The sequence below is a fragment of the Mya arenaria genome, chromosome 4 (genome assembly GCF_026914265.1).
Source record: "Mya arenaria isolate MELC-2E11 chromosome 4, ASM2691426v1".
NCBI classification, from domain to species: domain Eukaryota; kingdom Metazoa; phylum Mollusca; class Bivalvia; order Myida; family Myidae; genus Mya; species Mya arenaria.
Window position 1 is genome coordinate 70523805 of NC_069125.1, and position 23237 is coordinate 70547041.

The 23237-nt window shown below is 35.9% G+C and overlaps 1 protein-coding gene across 4 annotated transcripts; it reads right to left on the reverse strand.

The window, feature by feature from the left end:
* Window positions 1-866: 866 nt before the first annotated feature.
* Window positions 867-22742, reverse strand: LOC128231587 (oxysterol-binding protein-related protein 11-like). 4 transcript variants are annotated; one of them, XM_052944601.1, is made up of 23 exons: window positions 22647-22742; window positions 18053-18087; window positions 17669-17777; window positions 15974-16021; window positions 15497-15578; window positions 15268-15347; window positions 14753-14874; window positions 14287-14410; window positions 13874-13915; window positions 13368-13448; window positions 11935-11949; window positions 10185-10240; window positions 9617-9729; window positions 9139-9275; window positions 8849-8934; window positions 7655-7736; window positions 7318-7474; window positions 6851-6961; window positions 6355-6515; window positions 5363-5482; window positions 5017-5178; window positions 4638-4703; window positions 867-4222 (listed from the first exon to the last, which is right to left on the reverse strand). In XM_052944601.1, the coding sequence occupies exons 1-23, from the start codon at window positions 22740-22742 to the stop codon at window positions 4175-4177; spliced, it is 2133 nt and encodes a 710-aa protein (XP_052800561.1). In that variant the 3' UTR covers window positions 867-4174. The 4 variants fall into 4 exon arrangements, with proteins under 4 accessions (XP_052800561.1, XP_052800560.1, XP_052800563.1 ...); XM_052944600.1 differs by having other exon boundaries at window positions 14753-14877; XM_052944603.1 differs by lacking the exon at window positions 22647-22742 and adding an exon at window positions 22499-22640 and having other exon boundaries at window positions 14753-14877.
* Between the last annotated feature and the right edge of the window lie 495 nt (window positions 22743-23237).

Sequence of the window (23237 nt, forward strand, 5' to 3'; positions counted from 1 at the left end):
TTCTTATTCTACAGCTTTGATCTGCGAAGAAGAATTCATATGAAAGTTTATAATTATAGTGCATGAGATTAAATTTCTAAGTGACTTGTGCTGTTCATATTATTGGTAATTCCATGCAAATTTATAAAATACTAATTACAATTAATTACTATTGCTTGAATTTTCAGTGTTGACTGTTAATCAGATCTTTTCCAATGAGTCACAATACATTTCAATTACGTTTGCATTAGACAATCATTACAGCTGTGACTTTAGTCGAGATTGAGCTACTGGACATGGCCGTTCAGCTTCTGTATTATAGTTATACATATTTGATAAGCATATAGAGAGCTGAGCTTTCTACCTTCTGTATCCTGTGCGTAGGAGTATCTCATGATAATAACGGACCGAAAATCCCAACATGAGGGAATCAGGCCCAAGGTAGGGTACCCCCAACCCCTGTTGAAGTCATTTCTCATACAGTGTATAGCCATTATACGGTTCTTAATATTTCTGTTGCATATATAATCTAGCAAAAACAAACTGTATAACAGTCTGAAATTGAAAGCCCTCAACTCCGATTTCAAGATAAATTTTGAGCTTTATCACCACTGATGCTTACGTCATAAAACAACAAGACGCTCCTTCTTCATAGATGGGTATTCAGTAGCACTTTCATGATGAGCATGGCTTTGTGATTTTTGTACAGGTATTGTAGTGCAAACAGCTCATCTGACTAAAAGTACTCGATCATGCTTGCCTAAGAGAAATATTTCAGTATCAAAGTCCCAGCTTATACGGAGAGTATATTAAGAATATGATTTAAACAAGATTGCGATGAGGGCTATAATAGTAGGAAAAAGCATTTCTCCAGTATATACGAGACAGATAAGGTAATCTTTTATTGCACATATCATAGAACGTGAATAATGAGAATAATTTAAAATTCACAAAGTAATAGATGTCTGAATATATTTCATATTTTGACATAAAACATCTCCACTAACATAAATTGAGTATAAATAATTAATAATATTTATAATAATTATGAAAATATAGTAACAGTTGCAACTATAAATCACAACGGAGTGAATTGATAGTGAATGTCCTTCATGAATACTTTTTCTGAAGTTGTGTACTTAAGCCATACTAAAAAAAAAAATATGTTTAGCGTCAACCCTAAGTACGAAAAACCTATCTAAAAACAAACAAAACCCAGAAAAAACCCTGAATACTAAACGATTGTTAGATTGATTACCACTGCAGAGTTCAAATAAAACTTGCATTCAGTAATTTAAAATATGTAGTTTTTTTCGAACAGGAAGCCCAAAATCTGTCCGAAGACGCTAAACATAGAAATGATATCCTTAGTCAAATGCATTTCTTATTACTTACAAATAGAAACAAGAGTGCCAAGATGTCTTTGATTAGACAAAATACTGGACGCCTCGCACCTGTATGCCCCAGATGAAACCATAATATGTCCAGTCTTTTAAACAGGCGTATAAAAAAACATGAAACATATGTATTTGTTTAAAATGTTACAAAAGGGCCATAACTCTTAAAAAAATAAGTTGGGAGTTATATAACTTGCCACAAAGGAGCACATTGTTTTTATGTTAATCACTTAATGAAGTTGGAAGATTTCCAAAAGTAAAGTCATAAAGTTTATCTGCTAAATTCAAATTACTACGCCATCTACTTGCAGTTAGTTAAATGTAAAGATGACATTGTACACTGTCCATAACATCCGACGTTGTTTTCGATGGAAAATTGCCAAGGGTTCCGAATGGGGGTGAAAGAATTTGATAAAAGGTCACCTAAGGAACATTTCCGTGAACTTATTTTAAAATCGTGTCAGCAAACTCAGAGGAAAAGATTTTCATTTTTTTTTCATATACATGTAGTAAAAAAGTAGCCCTACCCCTGCCAGTCCTTTCAATTTTTTTACAAATTAACATGGGGTCAAGATTTGATACAGAATCATCTAAGGAACACTTCTGTAAATATATTTGGAATCTCGGCCAGCAGTTTCTTTGAAGATTTTCGAAGTTTTTCCTATTCATTGGAATGGCTAGCAATGTTCACCATGGAACCACTTAAAGGGATCTAGAATAGGACCACCCAAGGAACATTCCTTTAAAGTGTGGTTAAAATTGTCCCAGTGGTTTAAATTGAAGGAAAATATTGATGATCACAATAGTTCATGCTGAGCACTTTGTGCTAAGGTGAGCTAAAAAGCTAAGCTAGCAAGATCAATTGCATGTGTTGATTGCAAGTGTGCAGTATTTAAGGTAATAATGATAAAGAATGGAGCACTCTATGACATGAATATTTAAAAATTTCATTCTGTATGCATTGTACATCTAAGATATGTTAGTTCGAATGGATGAAGATAAAAAAGCTGGTAAAACCAAAACTAGAATTTCGCTTATGTGATGTGTCTCCTGTTGGGAATGCACATCATTAAGAGGTCATAAATGAAAACACAGCATAAGCAACAATGGCGATCAGACTGGTAAATCAGACTGGTAATTGAACTCAGTTGAGTTATTATGCTAATAAGCAGTGCTCCTAAGTTTTGTAAAATTTGAGAAGAAATGTCTCTGTAAGAGACTGGAAATGAAAATGTGTTGTAGCGCTACCAGCCCTGTACAAGATGATCCCTACACAGTGAACACAAAAATGTTTATTATCTGTCATTGAATCTGACATCTGAATCACTCAATACCTATCAGAGAGGTGTAACGCAACTTCCCATTGCATATCAAATATTCATACATTACCTACAGATTTACTTAACAAATAAAAACTTTAACAAATAAAATTTGAAGTATACTGAACGATGCCAATTTACCGCCTACCGGTCCCTAGTACTCCTTAAAACAAGAGCCGTCGTAAGACAGCGCGCTCGACTACGCCGCTTTGACTTAGAATACAATAACGATGTAATAATACCAAGTTTGGTCTCTTTATGTCAAACCTAACTAAAATTATTCAATACATTAGGTGACTTTGATGCTGCCCTCCCACCAGCCCGCTCAAACAATGACGCAAGTCATTCAAATAACTTGATTTCCCATTATGAAAATGTGGTTAAGAATATATACAAAATGCCTTTCAAAGAAAATAAGAAAAAAATCAGAAAAAAAAAAATCAAGGGCCATAATTTGTATTTAGGCTTAAAACGGAGTTATGTTTCTTGTTGTAAGATGGTCGTAAATAATTTTGAATTTTATTAAGTGCATTTAATGAACGATATATAAAAATGTTTTTTCATTAAAATCCCAACTTGCCCTTAACTTTTACTTGCCTAAAACTTTAACCTAAGTCAATCAGGGGCCATAACTTGTATTAAGGATATGGAGTTATGTAACCTCATTGAGTGATGGTCCTGAACAATTGTGTGAAGTATTAAGTCAATCGAATGAAGGGTATAGAAGTTATTAAACAATATCCCAACCTGCCCTTAAACTTTAACCTTAGTTCCAAAGTCAATCAGGGGCCATAATTTGTATAAAAGATAATACGGAGTTATCTAACCTCATTATGTGATGGCTCTGAACATCTGTGTGAAGTATTAAGTCAATTGAATGAATGGTATTGGAGTTTTAAGTGAAAATCCCAACTTGCCCTTAAACCTGCCTTAAAACTTTAACCTAAGTCAATCAATGGCCATAACTTGTATTTAGGATAATGAAGGGTATGGAAGTTATCAATAAATATCCCAACCTGCCCTAAAACTTTAACCTAAGTTCCATAGTCAATCAGGGGCCATAATCTGTGTAAAGAATAATATGGAGGTATCTAACCTCATCATGTGATGGTCCTGAACAACTGTGTGAAGTATTAAGTCAATTGAATGTAGGGTATTGGACTTATAAGTGAAAATCCCAACTTGCCCTAAAACTTTAACCGGACGCCGACGCTGTCGCTGATGCTGGGGCGAGTAGTATAGCCCACCTATTCTTCGAATAGTCGAGCTAAAAACCTTGAATACCGCACATTGGAAAGAGATGTTACACTCTCATATCAGTTTGTCTATGTTTTACAAAAGACCCACAAGAAGAAGAAGCAAAAGGCACAAGATATTACAGTTGTCTAGAAATAAAACCATGAAGATGGTGAGAAAGAGCAGTAGTTGGTCCAGCATGTCTGTGGTACCATGTCCATCAGCGCAGAACGGTCCACTTCCTCACAACATATCCTTGTACAGCCAGGCATCACCAACCTTCTTGAAGAACTGAAAAATAGTATACATATAGGATAGGTAAAATACACAGACTAAACGTCAATGTGTATGATAAAACATTTATTAAATTTTTTGAAAGAAAATACCATCACTACTTAATGATATGTCAGAATGTGACGAAGCAGGACTTGACGAATGCAACTCCTTTACAGCCATTAGATAAATCGATCTGGGGCTAGAATTAATGAAACCAGAGAGTGTTCATTTTTTTTTTTTTTTTTTGAATGAAAATACTTGACTTGCATTATGCTGCAGTAAATGTTCATGTTTGTATATAACTAAGCAACATTTAAGTACAGTTTAAAAGGTGACAATTATCCTAAAGTAGATCTAGAACTATTTTAAAGGTGTAAAAGTTTGTATTTTTTATGTTAACTGAGGTAGAATAAATTGAACGACTCTATACCTTGGTTGGGAAGGCAGTATTTGTGTCTTTACGGTGTCTTTCTCCCTCCCTTTGCCTCTCCTCCAACTACAATCACAGTACATGTAGTCTTATGCAAATTTGCGCATATTAAAAGGTTCAATAAAGAGAACAGTCATATATTTATAATACATCAATTGCATAGCCACTGAATGTTTAGTCCTCAGAATATAACAAAAATAAGAACTAGCTATCATTCCAGCCCCTCTTCCCTCCAAAAAACACCTCAAATTATAATCTGTTAGCATTTAAGGAAACATTTTGTTTTCCTCATTTTATAGCTGTTGAAATCCTGAAACAGCATTACTTCCAATACATTTAATATCTATAATTCATGAAGGTCTGTTGTTCAGGTACTTACAAATTTCTTATGTTCTGTTGCTGTGTTGATGTCGCCTACTTTCAATGCTGAGGTAACATGTTGCCATAGTTTCCGTGACTCAAAATCGCCCTGTTTCTGCACGGGCCGCACCCTCTTTCTCCACACCTTGTTATCTTCCACATTCACTGTCTTTGTGTTGCCCTAGAAGAAATAAACTTGTATTAACTGTTTAAATCTTTATAATTAAACTTTGCTTTAGATGCATGTACTCCTGTACAATTTGAAATTGTTTAAAAACATAAATTATATAGTCGTATTTTGCAAAATTTTATTTTATTTTGTATCAAATGCTAGAAAAACGTTTTGCAAAGCTGACATTACTCACATTAGTGTAGGTGAATTCAAAGCTAGAATTCCACTCGCCCTGCACCTTACAGGTGATATTTCCTGTGTTTCCGTTTTTGACCTCCGCTGACACCCGATGTAGACGACCCCCATAAAACGGCTGGAATTAAAGCCTGCATTATTGACACTATTTCTGAGATATATGTATGCAGGAAGTTTAGACAACCAGATTTCACCTTAAGATGTTTTTTCCTAAGCACTGCAACATTCATTTTTCCTCCCCCATGCTTTGACAACTGGATCATAATGGCCTTGAATCCATGCCATATTTCTGGAGACCATTCCAGGGGATTTGTTCAGAAAGTATTTTTAGACGCAAGTACGAAAAAATGTATTCACACATATCTATTGCTATGAAAACCTTTAACTTATTGAATATACAGAATTGATTTACCGATATATATGATTAATCATATTTTTTTGATACACTGCCATGTCAAACTGTAATTTGCTTGCAGAACAAAATATGTCATAGGAAAAATATGTTTTCGAGACAATTTAATTGGTTTACCTTCCTCCACAGTCAATTAAAAAAATCAGCTATGATGACATTCAGAGAATAAGAGAATGAATATATTATTTTTTTCCATTTTCCAAATAGTAATATTTCTTTGCCTTTGATCATTATTGCAATAAATTTATCACTTCATTCAAAAGTTTCCTTTTGGCATTCATCAAACCTTTTTTAAAGTATTCATTGTAATTCATAAAGTCATTTCTCCCTTGTTGAGTTGTTTGTTTACATTCAGTTTCACTCACATACTGTGGTTTCACTTTGTCATTATTGCCTGTTGTAAAATCTCTCTAAAAAAAAATATGGCTGTTTTGAAACTTCAGGAGAAATTATATTAACATATTAATATTACACTTTATTATTGGTAATGCACCAAAATAGATGGTACAAGCAAAGAAAGCAGCTGCTTTTATCACTCAAATGAATGTTTATATTGACAACATGCATGTTTTTCATACCTTTGTATGGAAAATGATGCCTGCAGAGAAGTTGGTTTGTGGACATGTCATATTGATGCGATCGCCCATCTCGACCCAAGGCGTGGTGAGGATGGAGCGGGCATACGCACTTGGCAGACTGAACACATACTCCTCATCAAAGTCCAGCAGCTTCAATACAACTAGGGGATGATATAACACAATTAATGTCAATGTACAATGCAGTACAAAGGCAAATTTAGTATTTTGCAGAGAACATAATTTTAAGAAAACCAACCTGTAATTCACTTACGTATACAGAACACAAAAACACTTTTCAGTATCTGTAAAACTTATTACTTCAATCTGAATATATTCTTGAAATGAAGTCTATTTTTAATTTAATATAACTTATTTTTACAAATGATGAAAACAAGTCTATTTTCAATTTAATATAACTTATTTTTACAAATGATGTAAACTTTACTTATTCTTTTAAAAAAAAATCTATGTAAATCTTAATTCTGTCCTATAATACCTTTGCCCACCATGACCACTCCGATGGACATGCCCATAAACTTGGACTTGGTCCATATTGAGGCATTCACGCAAACTCTCTTTTTTGGGCACTCGAAGTAGAAGGCTGAAACTGTGAAAGAATTTTAATGACAAATTATGTATACAAGGCAATCATTATTCTACAGTAAATGAGCATTGTTTATATTGTGTATCATGATGTAACATCAAGAAATTAATTCCATCTTATTTCTAATTCTATATTTTTATTGTACAAGCTAGTTCCATGTTCATCCATTTATTTTGACTGCATGATTACCAGGTTGCAGTTTTTCAAGAGGAAGACTGTCATTACCCACAAGTACCATCAATAAGTTGTTTTTCACCAGATGATTACCAGGTAGTAGTACTTCATTGACATCAATAATAACAGCAACACTGTCATAGCTCCCCAGGACACACATTAAGTTGTTTTATCCCCATAATTACCGGGCGGGTGATGTGAGACCTGTTCTGCAGTGTATGAGAGCAGATATGGCTCCCCTCCATCCCCAGAGGTCTCACCGATCTGCTCCGGTGGGATTCGCCAGGAGCAGTGGAACGTCTCACCTATGATTGGGTTGTAGGGCTTCTTGGCTATTGAACCCTGAGGATTGAATAACAAAACAAAGCTTTAAAGCTTTGCAACATATCAATTTTGTTAAATTTATAAACAAATACTAAGTTATGAAGCCTATGAAAACAAAAAACAAAACCTACTTTTAACTTTTGAATAGCTTGCAAAATTGATTCTTAGCATGCATGTTTAACAACATTTCATATTTACCTGTCTGCCTGCATGGAAGGAGGTTAGGTACCACTCCAGCACGGCCATCATCCGCTCCTCTGGCGAAGACAGGCAAGTTATCCTGTATAAAGCCAGGAACAATGCCAGTTATTGCTCCGAACAGCATAATACTTGGAACACTTCCTTTATCTTTGGTATTAACTGACTAATACCACTCAATTCATTGGATAAGTATACCTACACAAGAGCCATCAATATATTGGAATGAATTACAAACTAGAGCTATTACAGGAGTGATAAAAATACCCCTCACACAGCTTTGACACCTTATTATAGTTATTGAATCTCCATTTACACTATATTGTAAAAAAAAACAAAAAATGGCTATATTTCTGGGAAAAATACTCAAAAGAAGAAGAAGACAAAAACCTATGAATAGCATGCACAAATAAGCTTGAAATTATTCATTCCCACTCCATCCAGGGTGTTTGAAGATGAAGTGCACACAAGAATCTCAATGAACACTATATTAGAAAAGACAACCATAACTCAGTAATACATTGTTTTAGCAAACCTCACCGAAGGCATTCACAACTAGGCCTAATATCAATCACTCTGGTAAAGTTTCATTTACATTCAACCAGGGCTTTGGAACACAAAGCCAATGCAAGAATCTCTCTGTAGATACCGAGGTATTATCAATAAACAACAACAACAAAGGTCCGTAATTGTGAAAAAAGTCTGCATGCATCATTAAACTTCATTTTTATCACTCCTGTGAAGTTTCATCCTTATCAAGCCCAGGGTTTTGTAGAAGCACTGGCATGATTGTGTCTACAGACTGACAGACAAGCTGAGTCCAGTATACCTGCATCCCGCCTGCCCCCTTGCAACTTTCTTGTGTCAGGGTAAAATAGTTGAACGAAATGGACATTAGCAAAAAGAGATATCATGATTAGGATGGAAGTTAAATTGTACAGTTAGGGAATGGACAAGGTCAATCTAGTAATTTTTTGACAATTAAAGGGACATAATCCAGAAATCAGATGGGTTTTCAAACTAATACAAGATATTGTGCCCATAAACATAACTGAATATATAAGTCTGATAAAAATGGAAGTTAGTGCAGACAAGGTCAATTTGGTCAAATTTGGTCAAGGGCCATAAGTCAGGAGTTACTTAAGCAATCATACAGACAGTAGATAACTGTTTACACAGAAGTAAACAGTATACCTGAGGAAGACGTCTGGGTGAGCCATGCAGTCTGCAAAAAGCTCCAGCAGGGAACGCCGCTCCAGGATGAATGTTGGCAACACAACCTGTCAAATATAGGTATCAATCATCAAGAAGAACTAGTTTGAAGCACCTGGATATGAGAGTAGATCAAAAGAATAAGTTCACATTATGAGACGAAAATACACAATATCTCAGTGAAATGCAGTCATTTAATAATTAGAAACCTACCACAGTCATCAAAACCTAATATTGAAGGTGAAAACAATGTGAGCCATTTTCCTGCCTACCTTTGTGAGGTCCATGCCCAGTTTGAGCTGTGAAAGAAGATGCAGGATGATGGACTTGTGCTCCTCCACCCCCTCCAGGTCTGTGTCCTTGTACTCTGCTACATCCTCCTCTTCCTCATCGTGGTCCACCACAACCACTGGAAACACCCACACCATAGTATCATTGTTTAGTTTCCACTCATAGCATAGGATTCAATATTGAATATACCTCTTCAGCTCACAGTTCAAATTCAAGTACAACATAGTATCAGTAAGAATACAGATACCAGTAACTACTATTAAACAGAAAACATTTATGACCAATAAAGAATTATGATACCTGTCATGCCATTTTAGAAGTGTCCTAATTAAAACATGTCAAGGTTCATCCTCTGAATGTTAAACCTGTGTTGTTTTCAAGTGTGGACAAAGTTAAGCTGGATCTATGTATATTTATGTTCACTTTAAAATGGCACATAGAATATCCTGAATAACTTGCCTGGGTTGGTCTCCGGGAGGAGGAAGGGGAGGTCGCAGGCGGAGGTGAAGCTGCCCACCGGGGAGTGGACAGATTCGGCCAGGCTCTTGGTCCGGCTGTCCCTACGGGGGGCCCTGCACACAGTACAGAACAAACCAATATGTATACACTTCATATAAATATCCCTGCCATTGTTCTAGTCAAATACACAAATATTTCTGCCATTGTTGTTCACATATTATTTCTTATAAAAGCCCCCAACAATTTCAATGGAAACCTAACAATACTAGGTATTTTTGTTATTTAGTATTAGTCTTACCATTTATACATCTACATGTTTTTACTGAGGTTTTCATGATGCCTCGATGGGTGCAAATAAAGGTCATAGTTCAGATCAATTGCTTAGCATATAACTTTTTGAATAAAACAGAATGAATGTAAGGACATTTCAAAAGTGCAAACATTAACAAGCATTGCTATAACAATGTCATAAATCAGGACATTGCCAGTATCTAACTACATGCATGGGACCACAATAATGTTCACATACTTGTTAAATCTGGGTGCAATTACACAAGACAACACTTACATGTCTAGGGAAGCACTAACGCTACTCTGCCCGCCAGCTGTGATACCATAAGCCTCCTACAAACAAAACACCATTACTGTCAGAGAACATTGAAGTCGTGTAGTGTTGGAATCGTACTATTGTGCAATCTATGAACATACAGTGGCTATTACAATGTTGACATACATGTGCATGAAGCCTGTTAAATATCACCTTTTACTTTTTTAAACACATGGGTCAATTTCGAACAAATTATATTTTCAAAACATGCAGGTATTGAAAGAAAATTGATGTAAATGGAATGATGTAGGTGGATCTTAGCATTAAAATTAGGTTATATACAGTCACTTAAATTTTTCTTGCTTAACTGATTGCATTTGGATAACCAATCCACACAATTAGTACAGTATATATACCAGTATCATAAAATGCAATGAACAGTCATTGTGAAGTTCCTGATGTTTTATGGCGGTTCAAAAATAAGAAGCCAGGCAATACAGAGCTTCTATTTTATTGTGGAAACAATCATTACACAAGAATGGGTCAAGCAGATGACATTGCTTTTCCTTACAATTTAAACATCTATCACTTTTTTGATATAAAAGATGACAGTATACTAATTTTGTTCCTAGCGTGTATGCTCGCACTCCTATTTTTCACTACCTTAGACGAATGAACCTGCTCCATTGATAATCATATAATACAACAACTTTGAAATACAAAATGGTGCTTGTGACTGGTCAAATGATGTTTTATTGCAGTCAAGTGTATGTGACATCTAAGTTCAATTGCTAAGGGGAAAATTTTCAAACAAATGAGTGTAAATATAAACATTGAATATTTTAGAATTATTATTAATCAGTGTATGGAAACAAATCTGTCGGTGCACTGATTTTAATGAAATATTGTGGACACATACTTTGAGCAAATGTTTTCCCACATGATAAACAGCAATTCTAAAACATTCATCCTTAATAATCCCAGCTGGTAAACAAGACATCAGCTCATCAATTCTACTCTTTAATGACTCATACACATGGTTTGGGTGGGCTAGGACAGTAGAATGGGGCCCTACCATGCACATCCCGTAAATAAATAGGGTAAATACAATGCAACCCAATTGAAATTAAGGTAAACAGAACATGCACACAATAACTGTAATGTAAACTGCTTCTTGTCTCCACATATTTTCATTAGTAAAATGGAAAGTTTGAAATCAATTGAAAACTTTTTTTTATCATTATTTCATTTTATGAATACGAGCAATCAGGCTCAACAGACTGCCTGACATACAAATAGTATGTTATCATTTGCATTTATGACAAGCACAATTTGTTAACAATGTTAATGTTAGGAAGATTAATTCCAGATATAGAAAGTATTACTTCCTGATAAATAAAGTTAGCATTAGCTGAATCATAATGAATCTCAGGAGATAAGGAACATATTTAATACAACATTGAATGATAAATAATAACAAATAATAATGAGCAGTATAATGATCTTAAATATATGTAGATCTGAAAAATAAACACAATTATGCAGTCATCCAAATTAGGTTTTTGAATCAACAAGCCCTTAACCATCATAACTACATGGCTGATGAAATTGTAACAAGCCTGGCTATATAAAATATAGATGTTGAGCAAGCCTGGCAAACAAATAACCATTGCAGGGCCTGCAGACTTGTGCTAATTTCGACCACTGAGTCCATGCATAAATAGCTTGGAGGAACCACTGAGAAGCACTGGAGAAGCTTAGAAATACTTACTTTTCTCATTTGTTTCTAAAAAGCATTCAATATTTATAATTGTAATTACTTTGATACAAATGTTAATGATTTTTGAGTATGCTCTATTTAAATAATGCGGACAAATTTCTCAACCAGTAAATCTGTAAGCTGCAACCACAGTCATTGTGAACCATGATAAATGCTTTGTATAACAGTTATGTGTTCCCATTCTGTGCTGAATTTGCAGACAAAGTGACAAAGGCAAAATCAACTGGCTGTGACAAAATGACATGGTGATTTTATATAAGCAATTGCAAAGAGGTTGACAGTGAAATGCTGGGTTCATATTTGAGGTGTATGTAAGCAATTATAAAGCTTATGGCGATAAGTTTTAGACGGTGAAATGCTGGGTTCTCATTGGAGGTGTATGCAATCAATTGTAAAGTGTTTGATGATAAAATGCTAGGGTCTCATTGGAGGTGTATGTGAACAATTGTAAAGTGTTTGATGGTGAAATGCTGGGTTCACATCGGTGGTGTATGTGAACAATTGCAAAGTGTTTGATAGTGAATTGCTGGGTTCACATCAGTGGTGTATGCAAACAATTGTAAAGTGTTTGACGGTGAAATGCTCGGGTCACATTTAAGGTGTATGTGAACAATTGTAAAGTGTTTGACGGTGAAATGCTGGGGTCACATTTAAGGTGTATGTGATTAATTGTAAAGTGTTTGACGGTGAAATGCTGGGGTCACATTTAAGGTGTATGTGAACAATTGTAAAGTGTTTGACGGTGAAATGCTGGGGTCACATTTAAGGAGTATGTGATTAATTGTAAAGTATTTGACGGTGAAATGCTGGGGTCACATTTAAGGTGTATGTGAACAATTGTAAAGTGTTTGACGGTGAAATGCTGGGGTCACATTTAAGGTGTATGTGAACAATTGTAAAGTGTTTGACGGTGAAATGCTGGGGTCACATTTAAGGTGTATGTGAACAATTGTAAAGTGTTTGACGGTGAAATGCTGGGGTCACATTTAAGGTGTATGTGTTTGATGGAAATGCTTGATTCACATTGGTGGTGTATGTGAACAATTGAATAGTGTTTGATAATGAAATGCTGGGTTCACACAGTGGTGTATGCAAACAATTGTAAAGTGTATGTGAACAATTGTAAAGTGTTTGACGGTGAAATGCTAGGGTCTCATTGGAGGTGTATGTGAACAATTGTAAAGTGTTTGATGGAAATGCTTGATTCACATTGGTGGTGTATGTGATAAATTGAATAGTGTTTGATAATGAAATGCCGGGTTCACGTGGTGGTGTATATAAACAATTGTAAAGTGTATGTGAACAATAGTTTTTGATAATGAAATGCCGGGTTCACGTGGTGGTGTATATAAACAATTGTAAAGTGTATGTGAACAATAGTTAAGTGTTTGATGGTGAAATGCTGGTTCACAATGTTGTTTTACCTGTCGCTGCTGCAGCATGGTGAGACACTGGCCAAGACACTGAAGCGTGGCTGCTGACGTCGCCTTAAGCAGCAACATATCCTGAAACATACATGCAACTCACCATTCTTATCACCTTTTTCTCCACACTGAAAGGAACCACCTCAACAGTAAAACAATGGACATGCTTAAGTATTCTACAACACATCATGTTGAAAAAATATGGCTTAGTTAAAAAAAATATTATGTGCTGTGACCCTAAGAACTTGTGTATGGAACACTTGGTAAGTAATGGCAAAGATTAAAATGTTTTTCTTTACAATAAATCATATTATCGACAAAGGGGCTTAGCTCAACAATTATTGAAGTTAATAGATGTGTGTTTTGTACATGGCAATATGTGTAGCAATCATGTTTTTTGAGGTATGGCGAAGGTTAATGTTTTTGCACAATGGCATTGACACCAAGGCTATGACAACAGACCAGCTGACAAACAAAATTTCATAAAAATTCTGCAGATAACTTACTGAATCCAGACCACAAATTGGCTCTCCGGAATATGGTAATGTCTGAAATGAACAAAAGTTAAATTATAACGAATTATGTCTCATCCTACCTGCCATATCAAATATCTCCACTCTGTTGTTCCAAACTGTAAAACAGGGGTGATTTGCTCTTAAAGCAAAATGCTCTCTGATATCGCTGTGCAGCCCTTATCATTAAGCAACAACCTGAATCAAAAAAGCCTTATCTAGTTTCACATAGAAAAAGTTACCCCCAAAAAAGACATGGGGTATTAACACACGCTTGCATCAGATTTGATTGTTGAGCACTTCATACCAAACAGTTAAAGCAGCGCACCCAAGTCTAGTATATTGATACAAAACACCTAGATGAATAGTCATAAATTTGACAAGAACTGTGTTATTGTAACACTCACATTAATTTTCTCTGTAAGTCCATGAGAGTAGTCTTCAGCCTCCATCATGTACTCCTTCACCTCCAGGAAAGGGTCAATCAGGTGTGGGTGGGCCACAGGTGCCCGATGGCTGGGTGGGGCAAGTCTGTTATATACATGTTTGGTGTGAATGGTCAGACCACACTTACATTAGTACGGGGGTGCCATATAACAAAAAATATTAGAACTGCTTTTGTACAGTCCAAAATGACTCTTAGGACTCTTGTTAAAACGGGGTCCTGGTACTTGCACTGCCATTACTTTTTAAAGTTTATGCAGTACTGTTGTCAGTAACATAAGAATAACCTTCTTGGAAATGTTGTCTCTATTTATATTGAAATATTAGAAACAACTTTGAAATTTTCCATTTTTAAAATATTTCCTACACAATATATACATATCGTTTTCAATGTCTGCATAGTTTTACATTCATATAATTTTGCCATACCTGGGCGGGGCAATGTTCTCCGAAGTTGACAAACGAGGCTTTTGGGATGTTGGGGTCACAAGACCTCCACTGCTGACAGACTGAGACCGCACCCCTCGTTGCAGCTCCGCCGGCAAAGACTGCTGCTGAAAAAACACATGACATGCTAGTACAAATACAAACTGAGTGAAAACAAACTCAGCAGCATACATGCACACATAAATGAGAACATGCATTACAGATTTTACAAATGAGTGCCAGCTATTACCAGACTGAAAGCTTGTTTTCCATTATTGTTTTGTTGTTAAATAAATAAAACCTAAAACTTTACAAAACCCAGTGGCCACTGCAAATTTACAAGATTGTGCTGATGGGTAAAGATAAGACCTCAAACAGATCTCCATTAACAAACCATGACATAACAGAATAATCATATAAAAAGCAGGTTTTTTCTGACCATTGTAGATCACCATTACATGTTTTAACAGTAACCACAGTGTAATGTGTTTGTTTGCAGGCACCACTTCGAACGGTACCTGGTTTGCTAGGTTGCTGTGGTGTTCAGCAGTCTGTCTTAGTCTATCCACCCACTGCTGGCGTTCCCGGGTCGATGTTGCTGAAGGATACATAAGGCGGCCATAGTTACCACAGAGGAAAACAGCAAATGTACCGTAAATACCAATAAGATGATGCTGTAACTGATATAGTTTCAGCAACTCTTTTCATGAGATAATTTAGGTGAGCCATTTAAACGCAATTGTGTACCTCTTAGCTTGTAGACCTCTGCATTGGCAGCACTGACAGAAAATGTCTGAGAGTCTTCCTCTGATGGAGAAATCACAGCTGACTGAAATATTATGCAACACCCAACTAATTTTGCAATACTGTGAAAATTTACAGTAAGTTGGAAAATGGTGATTCAATACAAATAGCTTGGTACGTTAGTGCAAATCAGCTTGTGATGTGACTGTTCCTGGTTCGTTGTCAACAGGCAGCATAATATGCCAGTAGCACAAAGGCCTGGCACTTATAAAACATATCAATCAAGATGAAGACATTTAATTATGAAGTGAAAGTACAAGTAAAACATCAAATTATGAAAGATTGACATAAACATTCCCACATGTCATGTCCCTCAAACATGAAGGCATTTAATGATGAAAGTATAACAATTACGTTATGCAAGTATGACACAAACATTAAAACATGTATGTCTATCAATGATGAACATGTGTTGCTTACAGCAAGATGTATGGACCCCCTGGGACGGTGCTTCTTGTGCTCCTCCTTCTGAAATTCAACAACATGGCAGATTTCACTATTCATGGTAATCAATGCATCTCCTGCAAATCAGATGTTAACCATCTGCTTAATAAGTCTTAATGATAACAATGAAGTTTGTAAACTCAATTAGAGCATTTTAAGGCTTAATAGAACCTGCTTAAATTAAAAAAAACAATATAAAAACTAGAAGCGCCGCAATGCGATGAAACGAGGTTTTTGTTATGGGCAATCAGAAATTATAGCCAATTAATTTGTTGTATGAGCAAGTTCAATCTGCAGCTTCATATAAGCTATATTCACACTAAGATTCATCACTATCCATCAATTCTAACTAAGTTGTTGGGCAGAAAAACATTTTTCTATTTTTAGGAACAGTGACCTTGACCTCACCTCCCAAGCGAGCTCTTCACATAAGCTACCTTTGCTCTAAGTTTCATCAATACCTATCAATGCTAACTAAAGTTATTGGGCAGAAACCATTTTTCTATTTTTAGTAACAGTGACCTTGACCCCGCCCCCCTCAAAAGAAATTCCAAGCTTGCTCTTCACAAAAGCTACTAGTACCTACACACAAAATTTCGTCAATATCTATCAATCCTAACTAAAGTTATTGGGCAGAAACCATTTTTCTATTTTTAGTAACAGTGACCTTGACCTTAGCTCCACCCCCCTCAAAAGCAATCCAAAGCTAGCTCTGTACATAAGCTACCTACACACCAAGTTTTATCAATATCTGTCAATCCTAACTAAAGTTATTGGGCGGAAACCATTTTTCTATTTTTAGTAACAGTGACCTTGACCTTAGCCCTCCCCACTCAAAAGCAATTCCAAGCTAGCTCTTCACATAAGCTACATACACACTAAGTTTCATCAATATCTATCAATGCTAACTTATGTTATTGGGCAGAAACCATTTTTCTATTTTTAGTAACAGGCGACCTTGACCTTAGCCCCACCCCCCTCAAAAGCAATCCCAAGCTAGCTCTGTACATAAGCTACCTACACACCAAGTTTCATCAATATCGGTCAATGCTAACTAAAGTTATTGGGCAGAAACCATTTTTCTATTTTAAGTAACAGTGACCTTGACCATTTTTCTATTTTTAGTAATAGTGACCTTGACCTTAGCCCCTCCCCACTCAAAAGCAATCCCAAGCTAGCTCTTCACATAAGCAACTTACACACCAAGTTTTGTCAATATCTATCAATGCTAACTAAAGTTATTGGGCAGAAACCATTTTTCTATTTTTTGTTACTGTGACCTTGACCTTAGCCCCACCCCCCTCAAAAGCAATCCCAAGCTAGCTCTGTACATAAGCAACTTACACACCAAGTTTCGTCAATATCTATCATTGCTAACTAAAGTTATTGGGCAGAAACCATTTTTCTATTTTTAGTAACAGTGATCTTGACCTTAGCCCCACCCCCCTCAAAAGCTAGCTCTTCCCATAAGCTACCTACACACCAAGTTTCATCAATATCTATCAATGCTTACTAAAGTTATTGAACAGAAACCCATGTTTGACGCCCGCCCGCCCACCCACCCGCCCAACGACAACCTCATTCTAATAACCCGGTTTTCGTTGAAAACCTGGTTAACAAAGCAGTTATCAATTCTGATCTCTAAGTAGGCCACTAAATTAATAAGGATACCTCAAAGTATTCGAGCATGCCAGAGTCTGGGTCGAGTAGGAACCAGCGAGGCTGCCATCCCTTCATCACATTTGTGAACTTTGTCAGTTGACCCTCAAGTGGCTGCCAGCTGAAAAAAAAATACTTGGAGGTTTAATGCTTAAGGCTTTAATGTCTTTCATGATATAACAAAATGAATTCACTAAAACAGATAGTGAAAAACTGATACTTCTTGAATTAATTCTTTGCCATATTCTAACTAGAAGAGTAATGATAGTATTGAAAGATTTAAAAACAACAAGCTCTTTAAATGTTTGGTAGATTTGTACCACCTAAATTCATTGGGGCTTTTCCATTATCACATCTTATCACAGGTTACAATGTTTTAAAAATTATGAGACTTACTTTTTCAGTTTTGTTTCTTCTTTCATGTCAAATTCCTGAAAAGAAAAAATAATATAGGTTACTTAAAGTGGAAAGAATTGACAGTGTATAAATGTTCAAATAACACTTATATCACGATGTTGTTTGACATTCTTTGGCTCTTCTTGTGCATGCCCTTTTTGGTGTTGAGAAGTTTAGAAACCTAAAATTTTCCAAATACTTTAAAAGAGTTGCCCAAATTCAACAACAGTGGATACGGCTAAACTGAAATTTGACGTTGACAGTACCCATGTTTCTAGTAACCATGACCAATGTGCATATCAAGTCTGAAGACTATTTCTTGAATAATATAAAAGCGGGTCCAAAATTCAACAACAGGATACCACAATACTGGGATTAATTGAATGTGTCGCTTGTTGGCAGTGACCATATTAATTTTAGCAACATGACCAATATGCAAACTAACTTAATCAGGTCTGAAGACTCAACACAAAAATGAAAGTGACATGGATAATGATGTGGATGGTGTGAAAAATCCAATTTATTGTGCTGTGGGTAAGGACCACAAATTAACTTTTATAATTTCATATATACATACACAACAGGAGGGCTTCTTAAATTTTGAAATCTCAACCGGATCGGGCCACTCTGCCAGACACCCCCTTCCCCCTAAGAAACAACCAAAGAATTCTGTCGCACAATAAGAGAATTTGAATTCTATTTTCTTTCGCCATGTGGCAAATTGCTAGCGGTGCATTAGTACAATTAAAGCTGATTTATATTGTAATTATACAAAATTAATTCTAAATAATATTCTGATCGAGTTTCTGCGTGTTTCTTACAAAGAACACCAAGATTGTATTTCTTCAGTAAGCTCAGACCTCCGTGTAAAGCGGACTGACGATAAATTCATTGTTAAAATGTTTTGGTCTAGAAAAGTGATTTTAACTATGAATGTACTGTACATGAATCAGGGCTACCCCTGGCAATCACCATTGTCACCATTTGCGACAAAACGTGACAAAAAAATTTTCATTACATTTTTTTTTTAAATGACATAAACTGTGCACTTTGGTCATTTCTATGATAAGAAAATAAATTCTCTGCAGTTAATCAAGTAAATAAGGGCCCAACTGGGTCAATAAATTAAGAACTTTATGTCTTTGCAGAGTAAAACTAACATCCTTTAATGATTAAAGCTCTTCGTAGAAGAAGAGTGACAATTGTAAAGGGTCAACTTGTCTTTGATGTAATAAAACAGCATAGTCAATTAACACAGAGCAAAGTTATAGCCCTAAAAGAGAAACAATGTTTGTGTTTTAGAATTTCAACATGTTTTTACCGACAGTTTTGTACCGAAATTATTAAAAAATAAAACAAGAGCGGTCACAGACAGCTATATCCCCCGCCTCATGGGGACTTTTTTTTGTAATGAAAGCCAATCAATGGTAAGGGTAGTTTCTCAGGAACATAAGAAATGCGTAAAATTAAGAAAGGGCAATAACTCTTTCAAAAAAGGTCAAATTGCAAAAGCCTGACAATATGCACTGTGTCACTATATAGTCATAAACGTAAGAGGAGTTGCGAAGAAACCAATTTTAAATGTAAAATAAAGAAAGGGCAATAACTCTTTCAAAAATGGTCAAATCGCGAAAGCCCGACAATATGCGCTGCATCACTATATAGTCATCAATCTGTGAAAGTTTGGTAGAAATTGCATGAAAAACCTAAGAAGGGTGGTGAAGAAACCAACTTTAAATGTAAAAAAAAAGGGCAAGAACTCTTTCAAAAATGGCCGAATCGCGAATGCCCGACAATATGCACTGCTATACTTTATGATCATCAATCTGTGAAAGTTTGGTAGAAATCGCATGAAAAACGTAAGAGGAGTTGCGAAGAAACCAATTTTAAATGTAAAATAAGCAAAGGGCAATAACTCTTTCAAAAATGGTCAAATCAGGAAAGCCCGACATTATGCGCTCCTTTACTGTATGATCATCAATCTGTGAAAGTTTGGTAGAAATCGCATGAAAAACGTATTAAAGAGGAGTTGCGAAGAAACCAATTTTAAATGTAAAATAAAGAAAGGGCAATAACTCTTTCAAAAATGATCAAATCGCGATAGCCCGACAATAAGCGCTGCATCACTATATAGTCATCAATCTGTGAAAGTTTGGTAGAAATTGCATGAAAAACCTAAGAGGGGTTGTGAAGAAACCAATTTTAGATGTAAAAAAAAAAAGGGCAAGAACTCTTTCAAAAATGGCCGAATCGCGAATGCCCGACAATATGCACTGCTATACTTTATGATCATCAATCTGAGAAAGTTTGGTAGAAATCGCATGAAAAACGTAAGAGGAGTTGTGAAGAAACCAATTTTAAATGTAAAATAAGCAAAGGGCAATAACTCTTTCAAAAATGGTCTAATCAGGAAAGCCTGACAATATGGGCTCCTTTACTGTATGATCATCAATCTGTGAAAGTTTGGTAGAAATCGCATGAAAAACATAAGAGGAGTTGCGAAGAAACCAATTTTAAATGTAAAATAAGCAAAGGGCAATTACTCTTTCAAAAATGGTCAAATCACAAAAGGCAGACAATATGCGCTGCTTCACTTTATGATCACCAATCTGTGAAAGTTTGGTAGAAATTGCATGAAAAACATAAGAGGAGTTGCGAAGAAACCAATTTTAAATGTAAAATAAGCAAAGGGCAATAACTCTTTCAAAAATGGTCAAATCACAAAAGGCAGACAATATGCGCTGCTTCACTTTATGATCACCAATCTGTGAAAGTTTGGTAGAAATCGCATGAGAAATGTAAGAGGAGATGCAAAGAAATGAATGTGGGACGGACGGACGCACACACACACACACACACGCACGGAATCGCGCCTACCATTACTATATCCCCTCGCCTTTTCAATGCGAGGGAAAAAAACAGAGGACCAATTTTTTAGCCATTTGCTCTGACTGAAATCAGTCTGGCGTGGTCCAGACCGGCAAGTTGTCGGGTTTAAGAAGCCCTGATAATAAACGGCTATACAGTGTTCTCAGTAAAAAACCCAGCTGCCATCCAAAATTGACAGTTGGTTAAAAAAATTTTACTTTACTATTTGAGACGGCTCAACCGGAATTTCCATAAGAACCATGATGTTTGTGTGTTTCTTGATTCCTTTGAAAAACAGACAAACTCAGTAACTTGGTTATTGCTAAAATGACAGCAGTCGAGATGTGCCAGTACGAGGATAATTACTAAAAAAGTTGATTCTTGCTACGATCCAGCCATGCGTTCAGTAAACATGTTAGCGGCGAACGTTTGCTGTTTGGTTCTTCGCTTGCAGCATATGTGTCGCATAGTCTAAAATATTAGACGTGTTATACGGGATTCTTCCAATCCCTAACGTCTAAACGGGAATGTGCAAAAAACGGGGGTGTTTTAAAAATATTGAAATTGTTTCAAGTGAAGTATTTTATGGTTGAAATTGATCATAAAGAGTTATATTCATATTTTAGCATGTAAGTGAAATGCTATTTTACACTAAACAAGCATTTAATGCATTAAAACAAGTTGTTTACCTTTCCAATAAAACGAAAGTTGACTGACACAAAAAACAATTATGCGAAGGGGAACAACTCGATACAATCGTAATAACTCGGCCTCCTCCGACAAAGCTTCGAGATAGATGTGTTATACAATCGTAACAACTCGGCCATGGCCGAAATATTCCGAGCGATTTAAAACTGTGCCCTGAAGCCTTGCAGGTGCCCTTCATGTATATATCGTTATGTTTTGACAGAATGAAATGAAGAAAAGCCGTCAAAGTCATAATTATAAGTTGTATATTTATTTTTTGTGTACGAAACTAATATAAAATAACATTATCTGGTAATATTTTTTGTTTTTATGATATTTTATAGACGCTATATGCTTTAACCCGGAATCCTGATCGGAACAACTACCCACTTTTGATACTAAACAATTTGTACGTGATGGATTTGCCATATCAAAAATCTAAAAAAAATCTGTCAACGTACAATTTTTTGGACTTATGTGCTGCATTGCAACAGGGATACAAAACAAAACATTTGCTAGCATTTTGTAAACACTGCCTTACTGAACGCACTGCAGATTTGGTGATTATACGGCAAGACTGATGGACAATAATAGCCAACACTGAAAGATGGGTGGTACAGTCTTTTAATCAATGTGGCAGCCCATGTACAAGATACAAGAATCTTTATTTAAAGCTGGTTATGGGGTTACAAGAAACGTTAGCTCATTGAGCTATTTTCCGACACGAATAACAAACGTAAATATCAAATCATAATCTAATGAGCTGGTGGATAAGAAATAACATGGGCGCCAAATAACACAGCGATATTGCATGTGTGATTTTGTCAGCTTTTTTAGGCTATTTGATAACTCATTTTGAAAAAAACCTTCAACAATAAAATCGCAACTGACCATTATTTTCAGATTGAGTTAATGATTGATGACAGTGACTGACTCAGAGCCTCAGTTAGTGACTCTGTGATGTCACAACTATTAAAATTCCTTGTTTTGGTCAATCTAAATACGGACGTTCACGAAACAAAGATTCATTGAACTTCACCTTTGCCCTTTGCATGACAGCAAGTACTTGCTTCCGCTCAGATTCTGAAAGGGAGGCTAGAGGTTCGAAGTCCGATTTTTTTGTGGAAGCTGCCATTTTCCAAGGGAAATAACGCCGGAACATGGTGGCAGACAACAATTATTGGTTAAACCCTTACGGTACACAGTCTATCAGAAGGTTGACGAATTACCGACTCCTTAATTTTAATTTGACTTCATAAATTGTTCATTGTCCGTGTAAGTATGTTTCCTTTCACCCACATACGATAGTTGATGGTATGATAATATACAAAATACTACTACGAACAGTACAATAATGGCTTCCTGCCTATAGATCATAAGAGAGTGGAACTTAAGCTCCCCCCAAACCTACAGTGCCGATCACCTCTGTAGACGGCTTCAGTACCGCCCTGCAGACATGCACAGCCTAAGCAGCACATGTCGATGTGTGTGTTTTAAATTTTGATTGTAGGAATGCCACTTTATAAGGCTTTTCGACCTTGATGACATCACTTGTATACCTGCGATGCTCTTATGCCATAGGCAGTAACGAAGTAGAAATAGAAGATTTTTTTTTGAAATATCAACGATT